Below are 14077 nucleotides of genomic sequence, written 5' to 3' on the forward strand. Positions count from 1 at the left end.
CCCTGTCAGATTTTTATTCGTTATCTGTGTCCCATTGTGTAGATTTCCCTTCACTTTCTGTCCAACAGTCAAAAGGCCAAAAGAGGGAAATAAAATAAGAAAAACAATCATAATTTGTAACTCTTAAGTTGACCCTGTCCTCACAGTACACATACCGTGTACTTATCACATGCAGTAAAAGGTAGGCAATGATCTCTTACTGAAACTTCTTGTGTCAGGTAAGTCTGTTCTTTCATTTTTCAGCAAACAGCTTTACAGATTCCATTAACCTCCAACACTTCCAGGAGTGTTGGAGAGATTTCTGCAGCCTGTTCCTGTTCCCTGCAGACATCTGTTTTTCTTTGAATTGATTGTGGCTGTAAGTGGCTTTGCCCACACAGGTCTCTGTGACATCTTCTGCCAAGGCAGAGGGACTCAGCCGATAATTCGGCAGTGAGGTAGTTACGTCACAATATTTGTGGTTTATTGATTACTTTTTTCAGACCCATAAACTATGACCTGGGGGTAAGCAATGCATGAGTCTGTTCCTTTGGTCATAGTTGGTACATTTACTATTTAAAGATGGACAATGACTTTAATTTCTTGTGCTGGTATCATAGGTATTATATATGGAAGGTATTGTCTCTAACAGAGTCACAGATTAAAAAAAGAAAAAAGCTTTGGCTGTATTTGGAATTTAAATTCCTTTTCTTTTACTTTATGTATATAATCTGCTTGGATGATTCACAACTGTTTATGCATTCAGGATGCACACTACATCTACATTATCTCACCAGATAACCAGGACACATAATTATACATTTAATAATACATTTTATGGTGCTGCTTCTGTTTTTTATTTATGGAAACGTAACAGTTTATGGGGAGTACTTTAATTTTAAGTCTAATTCCAGTTAACGCAAATACATATTTTTTATCATTTTTATCATTAGCTATGAATCTGTGTCGACTTTAGCCAACTGATTACGTGTTAGCAAAAACCAATTTTTTTTTATTTCTCTCAACCATGATTGGATATTCATAACATATGTTCACCTTATTTACAAACAACTTGAGCAGGCTCCAATTTTTTCTAATCCCAATGAGTTTCTGGAGGTGAAAGGTAGGGCAGTGACAGGAGTTCCTTTAAAGAAACTCCAGGATTAAAAATAAAAACAATACATGTAGATATGTGTATTTTTAAAATAGCTACTGTAAGTACATAGATATGACTTGATAGCAGCCTCTTGCAATCCAAGGCTGGGAGAGGGAGCACTAGCAGGGTTGGGACAAGGGGTGGGCAGAAGGGCCATGAGCCCTGGGTGCTGCAGATGTATAGGGAAGAGGGGGCACAATGCGATCATCAGCAGTGTATTAAACATCAAGCTGTTGCTGAAGTTGGCCCTGGCCAATACATAAGGGCCAAGTTTAGTAGCATAGCACCTGGGAGAGTGCCAGTGGGGTGCCAAGTGCTGGGGTGCTCTCAGTGATCCTGCATCCAGCACTAGAAGAACCCCAGCACTACAGTCAGGTGGAGTTGTCTCCACTCAACAGGTGGAGGCAGCCTCCTTTCCAGATGTGTTGTCATTTCCAGGGCAGGAAGAGAGTGGTGCCACACAGGAGTGAGAGAGCATTTAAGGTAGAAGCAGACTCACTTGTAAGTAATGGGCATAGGAGAGCTTGAAGTTTAACGCTTTGGGTAGTGAGTTGGTAAATTAACATTGCTAATAGCCAGTAATTCAAGGGGTTAATAAACACTGTCAGTGGAAACAATTGCAGCCTGAATGGGGTCACTCAACACTGCCACTTGCCATTGCTAAAGTAGTGAACAGTGGCAGTGTTTATTAACCTCTTCACGTTGCATTTGTGGCCAGTGGTGGTTTTTATTAACCCTTTCATGTTGCATTCTTGTCCAGTGCAGCTAATAAACAAATGGGGGGGGGGGGGTGTATTTAATTTGCACTGTAAAAAAAGCAGTGCAGCGCTACTCACAAAATGATGAAAGTCCAAAAAAAAAAATTAATCAAAATGAAGAGAGGATAAGGGTGACTTCTGGAACCTCAATAGGTGATCGGATAAAGACTCCTTATAAAACAGTCAAGTATCCTTAGATAAAAGTACAAGCCGCTCACCTTAGCAGATGGACCTGTGGGTGAGCAGCAGGTCAAATGCGCTGTCCCTCTAATAAGGGGGTATTATAAGATGATAACGGTGCCTCCTCGGTCGATCCTTTTCTCCAAACCGACTTTCAGTGGCGGATGGTCATCTGGTATACTCTCATGTAGTTGAATGGCATGAAAAAGTATAAAGTAGACACATAGTGCTCTCCGTATAGTAACCAAAATGCAATAAGTTTATTTAAAATAAAAGTACTCACAAAAGAGGCACTATATCCTAGTGCGTAGAATATGAGCATATATCGATAAAATACCAAGTAGGTGGCTGTCCTGACATCAAAATTGGGAGCCCCCCGTTTAATTTGCACTGCCACTGACCATCAATGCAGAAAGTTTAGGAGGCTACAAATGAAAGGGGGTTTTAAAAGCATACCACCATTGACCGCCAATGCAGGTGTTATTACCAGGCATCAATGCTTAATATTATTATTGTGCAATCTGGCACCAATGCTGGGAATTATTGTGTAAACTGACACCAATGCTGGGGGGTTACTATTGTGTAAACCTACACCAGGGATATGCAATTAGCGGACCTCCAGCTGTTGCAGAACTACAAATCCCATGAGGCATAGCAAGACTGTGACAGCCACAAGCAGGACACCCATAGGCAGAGGCATGATGGGACTTGTAGTTTTGCAACAGCTGGAGGTCCGCTAATTGCATATCCCTGACCTACACCAATGCTAGTGGTTATTACTGCAGAACCTGAAGCCAATGCAGGTGGTTACTATTGCGGTAACTGGCTCCAATGCTGGGGATTATCATGGAAGCTGACCCTAATGCTGGGGGCTCTTATTGCATAAACTGGCACCAATTCTGAGGTTTTTGCCCTGGGCACTGGATGACCCCGGCCTGGCACTGAGCACAAGTAGCTAATCAGGTGAGTTTTCAAGCTTACTGGATACATGCTGACAGAAGAGAGCAGAATGATAGTGAAAGCATGATAGTCCAATTATATTGTATGAATTGTCAAGGTGAATCTACAACACATACAAACAAGATAGTAAGGCTTGTGTTCCTTTTACAGGCACAAACACTTCAATTATCTGATGTTCTCTTTTAAACTTACAGATGGCCTGATGATATATACCATTTTCAAATCTCCATTGTATTTCAGGGGAATATGGTGAAATTTGCAAGGGTTGCTTGAAACTCCCAAGCAAGAGAGAGCTTCCAGTCGCAATACAGACTCTCCGAGCTGGCTGCTCAGAAAAGCAGAAGCGCTCATTTCTGGCAGAGGCTAGCATAATGGGACAGTTTGACCATCCCAACAGCATACGCCTAGAAGGAGTCATCACTAGAGGTAAGAAAAATTGTCTAGAGCTTTAATAAACTCACCCAGGTTGCCAAAATGAACCACGCATCCCATCCATTCCTCATAATTCTGTACATACAGCATCTTTAGTGAATATTTTCCACTACAATCAATCATTCATTATGCCCCGTACACACCATCACTTTATGTGATGAAAAAAAATGACGTTTTTAAAAACGTCACTTTAATTGACCGTGTGTGGGGGAAAACGTTGTTTTATGTCTTCTAAAAAACGACCAAAAAAAATTGAAGCATGCTTCAATTTTATGTGTCTTTTTTCAAAACGTCAACTTTTACTTCACAGAAATTGACCGTGTGTAGCAAAAACGTTGTTTAAAACGACGTTTTTTCATCCGCGCATGCCCAGAAGCTACTTATGGAGCAAGCTTCAATGGAAAAACGTGGTGAACGTAACCTCGCTTTGCTAGAACATTGTGAGAAAAACGATGGTGTGTAGGCAACTTCGTCTTTGAAAATTGAAGTTTCAAAAACGTCATTTTTTACTTCACAGAAAATGTCGTTTTTTTTCATCACATAAAGTGATGGTGTGTATGCGGCATTAGAATTCTGTTTGTGTTGCCTAAGTAATAGATTAGAGGGTCTGGCAGAAAGATTCAACACTATATGGGAAGTTTAAGAAAACTAGGAAATATACATAAAAGTAAGCAGTGGACAAGATGAGGAGTAGGGTAGAATAGGAGGAGATGAAGAGAGACGAGGGAGACTGACAGAGGGGGGAGGAGGGGTGAAAGGTGGAGAGGGGGTTGGGGAGGGGGGAGCATATTTATACGAGGCTAAGGGTATTATAAATGTGTTGATTAAATAATGTATATGTGTTTGTTTTATCATCTAAAATCAAATAAAGTTTTTGTTAAAAAAAAAAAGAATTATGTTTGTGTTTTATATATTGCTTATACCAGTTTATTAGATTATTGGTAGCAGCTTGCATGCAATAATGTTTAAAGAGACATTGTCACTGGGTTGCACTGATAAATGTTTACTCTGTAATGAATGCTGTAAACATTATACATACTTGTGTACCCAATACTTTTTTGGCTTGATGGTTCTTTTAACATTTTAATGGTTCAAATTAATTGCAAAGTTAATAGTGAGCTGACACTTTGGGAAGTGTTGGATCCAACTATCTGCACAGCCCCTTTCCCTGATATGTCTTGGCTCCCAGAAATGCACTTAGGCTGATGGGAGCCACTTGGAGACAGTGAACTGTCATCATATGGTCCTGATAGCTCTAGACTAATTATCCAGTCAGGATCACACTAGAGAAAAAATGTCCCTACAGTTACTGTAACTATCATCGAGTAGACCCATTTAAACCAGTAATGTTGAGCATATCTATCATATCCCATCATTGTCAGATTCCAAATCAACATTAATTGATTTGCTTTATTACTGAAAAATCAATATACTATTATGTTCCTGTGTTTTAATGCAGGCACCATGTATAACTTACATATATGTTGAAATTATGACACAACTCTTACTACTTTACAGGTAATACAATGATGACTGTAATGGAATACATGGGTAATGGTGTTCTGGATTCCTTTTTAAGGGTATGTAATTCTCAAATTGAAGTATCTATGCTTTAGTTATGCATGTTAAAGCATCAATCCACCCAAACTGATATCTCATTTTGGAACAGGTATCAGGAGTAAGGTTAAGTTTCTAAACCCATGAAAAGTAAATGCTTTTGGCTTTGAGGTATTTGACAGGCAATGAGGCAGCAATATGCTGCCTCATCACTGTCTGATTAGCCCCATAACTGCTGCACCAGAAATTTGCTTGCGTTGTGTTCAAGCGCAACAGGAACGATCATTTTTGAACCAAAGCATCACCACTGCGGTACGTGAAACTATCCTTATCTGCTTAAAGTTTTTGTAAACCTCAGACATGAAATATGAACAAAGCACTACATGTCATTTCTGTCTGCTGCATTGTTCCTCTGCTATCTGTATGAGTTACCAGTACTTCTGACAAATTTTTCTGACACCAAGAGAAAATATTGATTGACAGGCTCAGCTCTGTTCCTGTGCGAAGGGTGAAGGTTCCTTATTCCAATCAGTTCTCACTGAGCTTTTCAGGGAGTAACTTTCAAACCTTCTTTTTGAAAGCTCAGACAAGCATTATACATTCTGCTGTAGAGAAGAGAAAACTGCAGATAAATAGGTAGAATTTATGTAGGAGGATTTTTTTTCATCTCTGTGTATCAGCTGAGGCCAGTCACTTCGCTGGGTAAATGTAAGAGTTTACAACCACTTTCAGAGGGGATGGTTGAAGGTCAAGTTATTTGTGATCTCACTGGGGAGATTCCCCTTTTCTATTTATCCAATTGATTATTGTCCCTGAGAAAAAAAGTTGTGTGAAAACCAAAACTTTACAGTTATCACCAGGGCAAGGATAAAGAGAAGGGGCCAGATTCAGGTAGATTGGCGCATCTTTGTTCCGGCGTATCGCATCTCATATGTGCTATGCCGACGTATCCCAGAGAGGCAAGCTGAGTATTCACAAAGCACTCGCTCCCTACGTTGCGCCAGCGTAACGTAAATCATTTGGCGTAAGCCCGCCTAATTTGAAGTAGGTGGACGGTGGGCGTGATTCATTTAAATGAACCGTGACCCCATGCAAATGATGGTCCGAACGAATGGCGCATGCGCGCGCATGCTCAGAATCACGTCGAATATACTCCCTAGGATACGCCGGCTCAATGCCTACGACGTTAACGTAACCTACGCCCAGCCCCATTCACGTACTACTACGTAAACGACGACGGCTGTTCCGTCGTCCATACCTTTGCATGGGATGCGCCTCCTATAGGTGGAATAACTTTACGCCAGACGTATGCCTTACGTAAACGGCGTATACTACTGCGACGGGCGCAAGTACGTTCGTGAATCGGCGTATCTCGGTCATTTGTATATTCAACGCGTAAATCAATGGAAGCGCCCCTTGCGGCCAGCGTAAATATGCGCCCAGGCTCCGACGGCATAGGAAACTTACGTCGTCGGATGAATCCAAATTTCAGGCGTATCTTGTATTAAGAATCAGGCGCATAGATACGACGGCGCATCCGTGCACTTACGCGGCATATCAGTAGATACGTCGGTGTAAGTGCTTTAGGAATCCGGGCCAAGATCTTTTAATGGACACACCTGGTAATGCGACAACTGTCTACAAAGAGATTACTTTGCAGAGGTTTCCTCTCATTTTTTGTTGTGCCTCTTGGACAAGAGTGGAAGAGAAATCTCTTCAATAACATTTTCATCACCACTCTACCTGGAGAACATGAATAAGTTGATTGTGACATAAGACTTATCGAAGGTACTGAGTACTCAAAAATCATGTGAAAAAATACTCCAGTTATCTAATCATGTGAAAAGCCAATTCATCTTCACTTTGAATATGTAATCTTGTGCAGATGCTTTTCACATTATTGAATATACACTGAGAAAAATTATAAATTCAACACTTTTGTGTTTGCCCCTATTTATCATGAGCTGAGCGCAAAGATCTACGACTTTTTCTATGTATACAAAAGGCATATTTCTCTCAAATATTGTTCACAAATCTGTCTAAATGTGTGTTAGTGAGCACTTCTCCTTTGCCGAATTAATCCATCCACCTCACAAGTGTGGCATATCAAGATGCTGATTAGACAGCATGATTGTTGTACAGGTGTGCCTTAGGCTGGTCACAATAAAAGGCCACTCTAAAATATGCAGTTTTATCACACAGCACAATGTCACAGATGTTGCAAGTTTTCAGGGAGCGTGCAATTGGCATGCTGACTGCAGGAAGGTCCACTGGAGCTGAATGTTCATTTCGTTACCATAAGCCATCTCCAAAGGCGTTTCATAGAATTTGGCAGTACATCCAACCGGCCTCATAATTGCAGACCACGTGTAACCACACCAGTTCAGCACCTCCACATCCAGCATCTTCACCTCCAAGATCATCTGAGACCAGCCACCCAGACAGCTTCTGCAAAAATTGGTTTGCATAACCAAAGAATTTCTTCACAAACTGTCATAAACCATCTCAGGGAAACTCATCTGCATGCTCGTCATCCTCATCAGGGTCTCGACCTGACTGCAGTTCGTCTTCATAACCGACTTGAGTGGGCAAATGCTCACATTCAATGGTGTCTGGCACTTTGGAGACCTCTCTTCACGGAAGAATCCTGTTTTTTTACTGTACAGGGCAGATGGCAGACAGCATGTATGGCATTGTGTGGGTGAGCGGTTTGCTGATGTCAACGTTGTGGATCGAATGGCCCATGGTGGTGGTGGGGTTATGGTATGGGCAGGCGTATGCTATGAACAATGAACACAGATGAATTTTATTGATGGCATTTTGAATGCACAGAGATACCGTGACGAGTAGTGTTGAGCGGAATACGCCATATTCGATTTTGCGATATATCACGAATATGTAGCCGAATATTCGAGAAATATTCGCTAAAATCGAATATTCGTGATATTTTATCCAAATGAAATTTTTGCGAAATTTCGCTATTGCGAATGCGAAAATAATTGCGAAATTTCGACAAGTGCGGTAGGAGAACTCTGATTGGCTCATGCTGAAATCAAATATTCGTGATATATTATCGAAATTTCGCGAATGCGAAATTGATTGCGGAATTTTGACAACTGTGGTAGGAGAACTCTGATTGGCTCCGATGCAAAAGAAGGACGGAGAAAGTATTCGCTAATATTCTGAAATCGAATATTCGTGACATTTTATCCAAAAAACAATATTGCGAAATTGCGCTAATGCGGATGCGAAAATGATAGCGAAATTTTAACAACTGTGGTAGGAGAACTCTGATGCAAAAGAAGGGCGGAGAAAATAATCGCGCAATATTCCTATTGCCGAATATTCGCATTGCGAATATTCGGCAATATAAAATGATCGCTTCAGCTACTCGGCCCAGTGTCTCTAATCATACCAGCAATGCTTTTAGACGTCGATGGAGATCACTAGGATGTGATCTGTTTTAAAAATAAAATTGAAAAAATTTGAATATTCGGAATAGCGAATATTGGCCGCGAAATTCGATATATTCGCGAATACTCGAATATGCCATATTCGAGCCGAATATTCGCAATACGAATATTCGTGAGCAACACTAGTGACGAGATCCTGAGGCCCATTGTTGTGCCATTCATCCACGACCATCACCTCATGTTGCAGCATGATAATGCACAGCCCCATGTTGCAAGGATCTGTACACAATTCCTGGAAGCTGAAAACATCCCGGTTCTTGCATGACCAGCATACTCACTGGACATGTCACCCATTAAGCATGTTTGGGATGCTCTGGATCAGCGTATACGACAGCGTGTTCCAAGTGAGAAAATATACCGCTCTGTAAACTGCTGATCCCTTGGCTTTGCTTCCGTCCCACTGAACCAAAAGGGTGCTGGCTGTGCACTTCTTGAAACAATGTCTTTATTTAGCAAGTGAAGTTCAAAAAGCAAAAAACAACCAAAAACAATGCAGTCAAAAAGAAGAAGTGGACAAAAGGAAAAGGATGGCTGGCATGTTTCCTATCGTAAGATGCTTACTCATAGCGTGTTCCAGCTCCTGCAAATATCCAGCAACTTTGCACAGCCAATGAAGAGGAATGGATCAACATTCCACAGGCCACAAACAACAACCTGATCAACTTTATGCAAAGGACATGTGCTGTACTGCGTGAGGCAAATGGTGATCACACCAGATACTGCTTTTCTGACACCCCCCCCCCAATACAGTAAAACTGCACATTTTACAGTGGCCTTTTATTGTGGCCAGCCTAAGGCACACCTGTGCAATAATCATGCTGTCTAATCAGCATCTTGATATGCCACACCTGTGAGGTGGATGGATTATCTCAGCAAAGGAGAAGTGCTCACTAACACAGATCAAGCCCAGGTTCACACTGGGCTGCGGGAGTGAAGCCGTGCAATTTAAGCTGAACTCTCACACAATTTCACTCCCGCTGGTCAGTCCCGATTATGGTCACGATTACAGAGACATCTGTTGACTTATTTTATGTGCACAGAAGATGTGTGTGGGGGACAGATGTACAGAGGGGTAGCATATGTGTGTGGGGGACAGATGTACAGAGGGGTAGCAGATGTGTGTGGGGGACAGATGTACAGAGGGGTAGCAGATGTGTGTGGGGGACAGATGTACAGAGGGGTAGAAGATGTGTGTGGGGGACAGATGTACAGAGGGGTAGCATATGTGTGTGGGGGACAGATGTACAGAGGGGTAGCATATGTGTGTGGGGGACAGATGTACAGAGGGGTAGAGAGGGGGGACAGATATGTGTGTGTGTGTAGGGGGGACAGGTGTGCAGGGGGAGCATATATGTGTGTGGGGAACAGATGTGCAGGGGTGTACAGAGAGGAACTGATATGTGGGGGGGGGGTTGAGGGGAACAGAGGTGCAGGGGGGGTGCAGAGTGGAACAGGCATTCGGGGTGATACAGTGATGGGGTGTTCTGAAGTGTGAAGGTGGAAGAATTGGGGTGATCTGAGGCCTGAAAATAAAGGAATTGGGTCTATTTGAGGTGTGAAAGTTCAAGTCCACCTTTGTAAAAAAAAAAAAAAAAATTCAGATCTTTTTGCAGGTACAAAAATGTGCATTTATTATTGTTTCTAGTAAGAACCTTAAAGCATTGTCAGCATATCTGTCTGCTTGTACAGACAGGCAGTTACACAGTGGACTGTGGACCACGGCTGGCGTGAGGAAGCGAGCCAGTGCCATCCACTATTTGTCTTCGGGCCGGGTCCAGAGGCACATGTGCAAGCCTGTGGACCACGGCTGAAGAAATAGGTGCCGCAAAATTTTTAGTGAGAGGCAGAGCCAACGCGTGTGGGGGGCGGCAAAATTAGGTTTCGCCTAGGGTGTCAAAAATCCTTGCACCAGCCCTGGTTGTATGTGTGAAGATTCTCAACTCCTGTAGTAAATCAGCCCAACCGTGTCTCCTCATGTAATTTTGATAGAGTGTTCTTTTACACATCAATCACCTATAGGCTTGTTGCTTGTTTTGGGCAAAAGAGTGGGATTTGGAAAAACTATTTTCTATCAGACTTGCTTTATTTTATAACTTTAATCATACACTGATAAAGGGGAGAAAAATTAGAAGAGAGCATTTTATTTTGCGGTTTGTATGTCTGCTTTTATGTTTCATCACATAAATATAATTCTTTGAAGATGTGCATTGCTAACAATGTGTAGGCTGGCATCATTTATCCAACCCTAGCTATTATCTTAGTGGAATACATCAAGGACAGTTGTCCACTTGAAACCCCGGAGGCTTTTAAGCAGAATATTTGTGTGTCGCATCAGTTTGTTGTATTATTCGATTTAAAGCTAGAAAATTTAAATTCCCTCCCCTTCAGCACTTACACAGCACATGAAAACCACAGACCACAATAGCGAGCTTGTTCTTGGGAAAACATAAAAGGTGTAAAGAAAATAGAAGGTTGGAGGGTGTAAAACAAAAGCTGAACAGCAGACAATTTCTTCTGAGCTGATTATGACCGAGCACATAGAGCATTTACAAGACATCATGTATTACCATATAAGCTTCAGGCTGTGTGATTGTGTTAAAAAGCACGTTTGTATGAGCCTAAATGCTTCCCACCATGTAATGCTACTGCAGGTTTATGAATATGTTTGGCTGACTGGAAGCTTGTCTGTTATGTAGAATTTTATTACACTCTATGAAGTTTCCACAAACTATCTTCTGCTATATAAAGTCATTGATTTAAAGCATCCTATTTATAAATTACTGGAATATTTTTAATTTTCCAAGACATTAAACTAGGAATCTGAATGGTTAATAATGAGTAAGGCCCCGTACACACGACCGAGTTTCTCGGCAGAATTCAGCCAGAAACTCGATCAGGGCCGTATTCTGCCGAGAAACCCGGTCGTGTGTACACTTTTGGCCGAGGAAACCGACGAGGATCTTGTCGGGCCAAATAGAGAACATGTTCTCTATTTCCTCGTTAGTCAATGAGGAAACTTGGCTCGCCGAGATCCTCGGCGGCTTCACAAGGAACTCCACGAGCAAAAAGATGTGTTTTCCTCTTCGAGTTTCTCGGACGTGTGTACGGGGCCTAACACTTTCAGTTTAAATCCCGTTTTCTCTTCTTCAATTTTAGTTAACAAAACACAACAATGATTTGCAATAAATATATCACATTTGCCACGTACAATTCTTTAAAAAAAAAAAAAAATTATGTGCTCCTGAATTAACATTTTCAAACTGAATTGAGAATTTCACTGTATATTTCTCTGGCTGGCTTTAAAGCTAGGTTTTATATATAATTCATTGTATTACTGTGTATTACTTTTTGAGTATTATGACACTCATAGATAACTATGATTCAACTGTGTATAAATAGAATTGAAAAAAAAAGGATGCTGCTAAAAAGCATGATAATTATACCAATATCCAGTAATAGCCACTATTTAACCACTTTTGGTAACTGCTAGATGCTTTCTCTTGTACATTAAATGCTTATAGTATGCCTTAAAGACAGGCTCATTTCAACAAACCAAGTGACATTTTAGTTGTGTGTAAGTATGTGAGGATTATTTTAATTTATAGACTTGGGCAAAAAGGAGCATCTATTGCTTAAAGTGCATCTGTGTCCAGAGTTGCATATCCTTAACAAGCAGCAAAACAGGTCTTTACTAACTGTCTAGCTGTATGCACTGTAAAGTATTTCCTTTTTGCAGAGCCTCAAATAGCACAACCAATGCTCTGAAGTTGGGTTTCAGTTGGTTTCTGACAGCTTTAAAAGCTTCTACTATGGGACGTATAGGACAGCCAATATTATGCTCTCAAAGTAACAGCAAATATTTTAGAGCCTCTGCTGTGAACTTTGCAAATTAATTTCTCCATAATGGTGGTATTTGATCACCTCTACGGTTTTTATTTTTTGCGCTATAAACAAAAAAAGAGCGTCAATTTTGTTTTTTTTTTTATATTTTTTACTTTTTGCTATAACAAATATCCCCAAAAAAGATATAAAAAAACATTTTTTTTCCTCAGTTTATGCTGATACGTATTCTTCTTCCTATTTTTGAGAAAACAAATCGCAATAATCGTTTATCGATTGGTCTGTGCAAAATGTATAGCGTTTACAAAATAGGGGAAAGTTTTATGGCATTTTTATTAATCATTTTTTTTTACTACTAATGGCAGCGATCATTATGGCGGACACATCGGACACTTTTGACACATTTTTGGGACCATTGTCATTTTCACAGTGAAAAGTGCTATACAAATGCACTGATTACTGTGAAAATGACAATGGTAGTAAACGGGTTGACCACTAGGGGGCAATGTAGGGCGCAGTCATGGAGCTTTGGACCAGGTCGCGAGTGCGCGGCCGGTGGCATGCTTGCACCCCATGGCTGGGCTCTTAAAGGGGACATGTATATATATACACGTCCCTGTGCCCAGCCGTGCCATTCTGACGACATATTTCGTTGTGCGGCGGTCCTTAAGTGGTTAAAGTGTTTTTTTGGCTTGTTCAGAATACTATTAATATTCATGTAAATACTTAATGTGCATAGACTGAACATCGATTCACACTTAAGAAACTCAATCACTTTGCACATTTAGGAAATTCTAAAGCTCAATGCTATACTTACCCACTTATACATACAGAACTGAACCTCAGTGGTATAATTACCCGGCGCGTCACTGAGATGCTGATGCACGTGCCTCCTCCAGGTACCCGCGATCGGCAGTGACAGAGCAGGGACGTGGATCTCTGTGTGTAAACACAGAGATTCACCTCCTGTCAGGGAGAGGAGACCGATGCTGTGTCTCTTGTACATAGTGACATAGATCGGTCACCTCCCCCAGTCAGTCCACTCCCCCCACAGTAAGAATCACTCCCAAGGTACACATTTAACCCCTTCCTCATCCCCTAGTGTTAACCCCTTTCCTGCCAGTCACATTTATACAGTAATCAGTGCATATTTATAGCACTGTTCGCTGTATAAATGTGAATGGTCCCAAAAATGTGTCAAAAGTGTCCGATGTGTCCGCCAAAGTGTCCGATGTGTCCGCCGCAATATCGCAGTCCTGACAAAAATCGCATAGTAAAAAAAATGAAAATAAAAATAAATGTCAGAATTCTATCCCCTATTTTGTAGCCGATATAACTTTTGCGCAAACCAATCACTTTAAGCTTATTGCGTTTTTTTTAACCAAAAATTTGTAGAAGAATACATATCGGCCTAAACTGAGAAACAAAATAGTTTTTTTGAAAAAAAAATTGGATATTTATTATAGCAAAAAGTTAAAAATATTGTGTTTTTTTCAGAATTGTCGCTTTTTTTTGTTTATAGCGCAAAAAATAAAAACCGCAGATGTGATCAAATACCACCAAAAGAAAGCGCTATTTGTGAGAAAAAAGGACGTAAATTTTTGCCAACTCCTGCTGAATCAGCCAAAAGTCAATTTAAAAATCAACAGAGCTGGGTGGAAGATTCTTGGTTAAACAGTGACTGCATCCTATAAGATGCAACCACTGTTTAGGTAATAAGGCAACCAAAATTTCTGAGGCTG

At 40.9% G+C, this 14077-nt stretch overlaps 1 protein-coding gene across 1 annotated transcript in view; it reads left to right on the forward strand.

Moving 5' to 3' along the window:
• LOC120926916 (ephrin type-A receptor 7-like) overlaps positions 1 to 14077 on the forward strand; it is a 456597-nt gene that overhangs the window by 409793 nt on the left and 32727 nt on the right. The window contains exons 8-9 of the mRNA XM_040337215.1: positions 3274 to 3459; positions 4984 to 5045. Of these exons, the coding sequence (XP_040193149.1) occupies positions 3274 to 3459; positions 4984 to 5045 (248 nt within the window). The remainder of the gene's footprint in view (positions 1 to 3273; positions 3460 to 4983; positions 5046 to 14077) is intronic.

Source organism: Rana temporaria, chromosome 2 (genome assembly GCF_905171775.1).
Source record: "Rana temporaria chromosome 2, aRanTem1.1, whole genome shotgun sequence".
Taxonomy (NCBI): domain Eukaryota; kingdom Metazoa; phylum Chordata; class Amphibia; order Anura; family Ranidae; genus Rana; species Rana temporaria.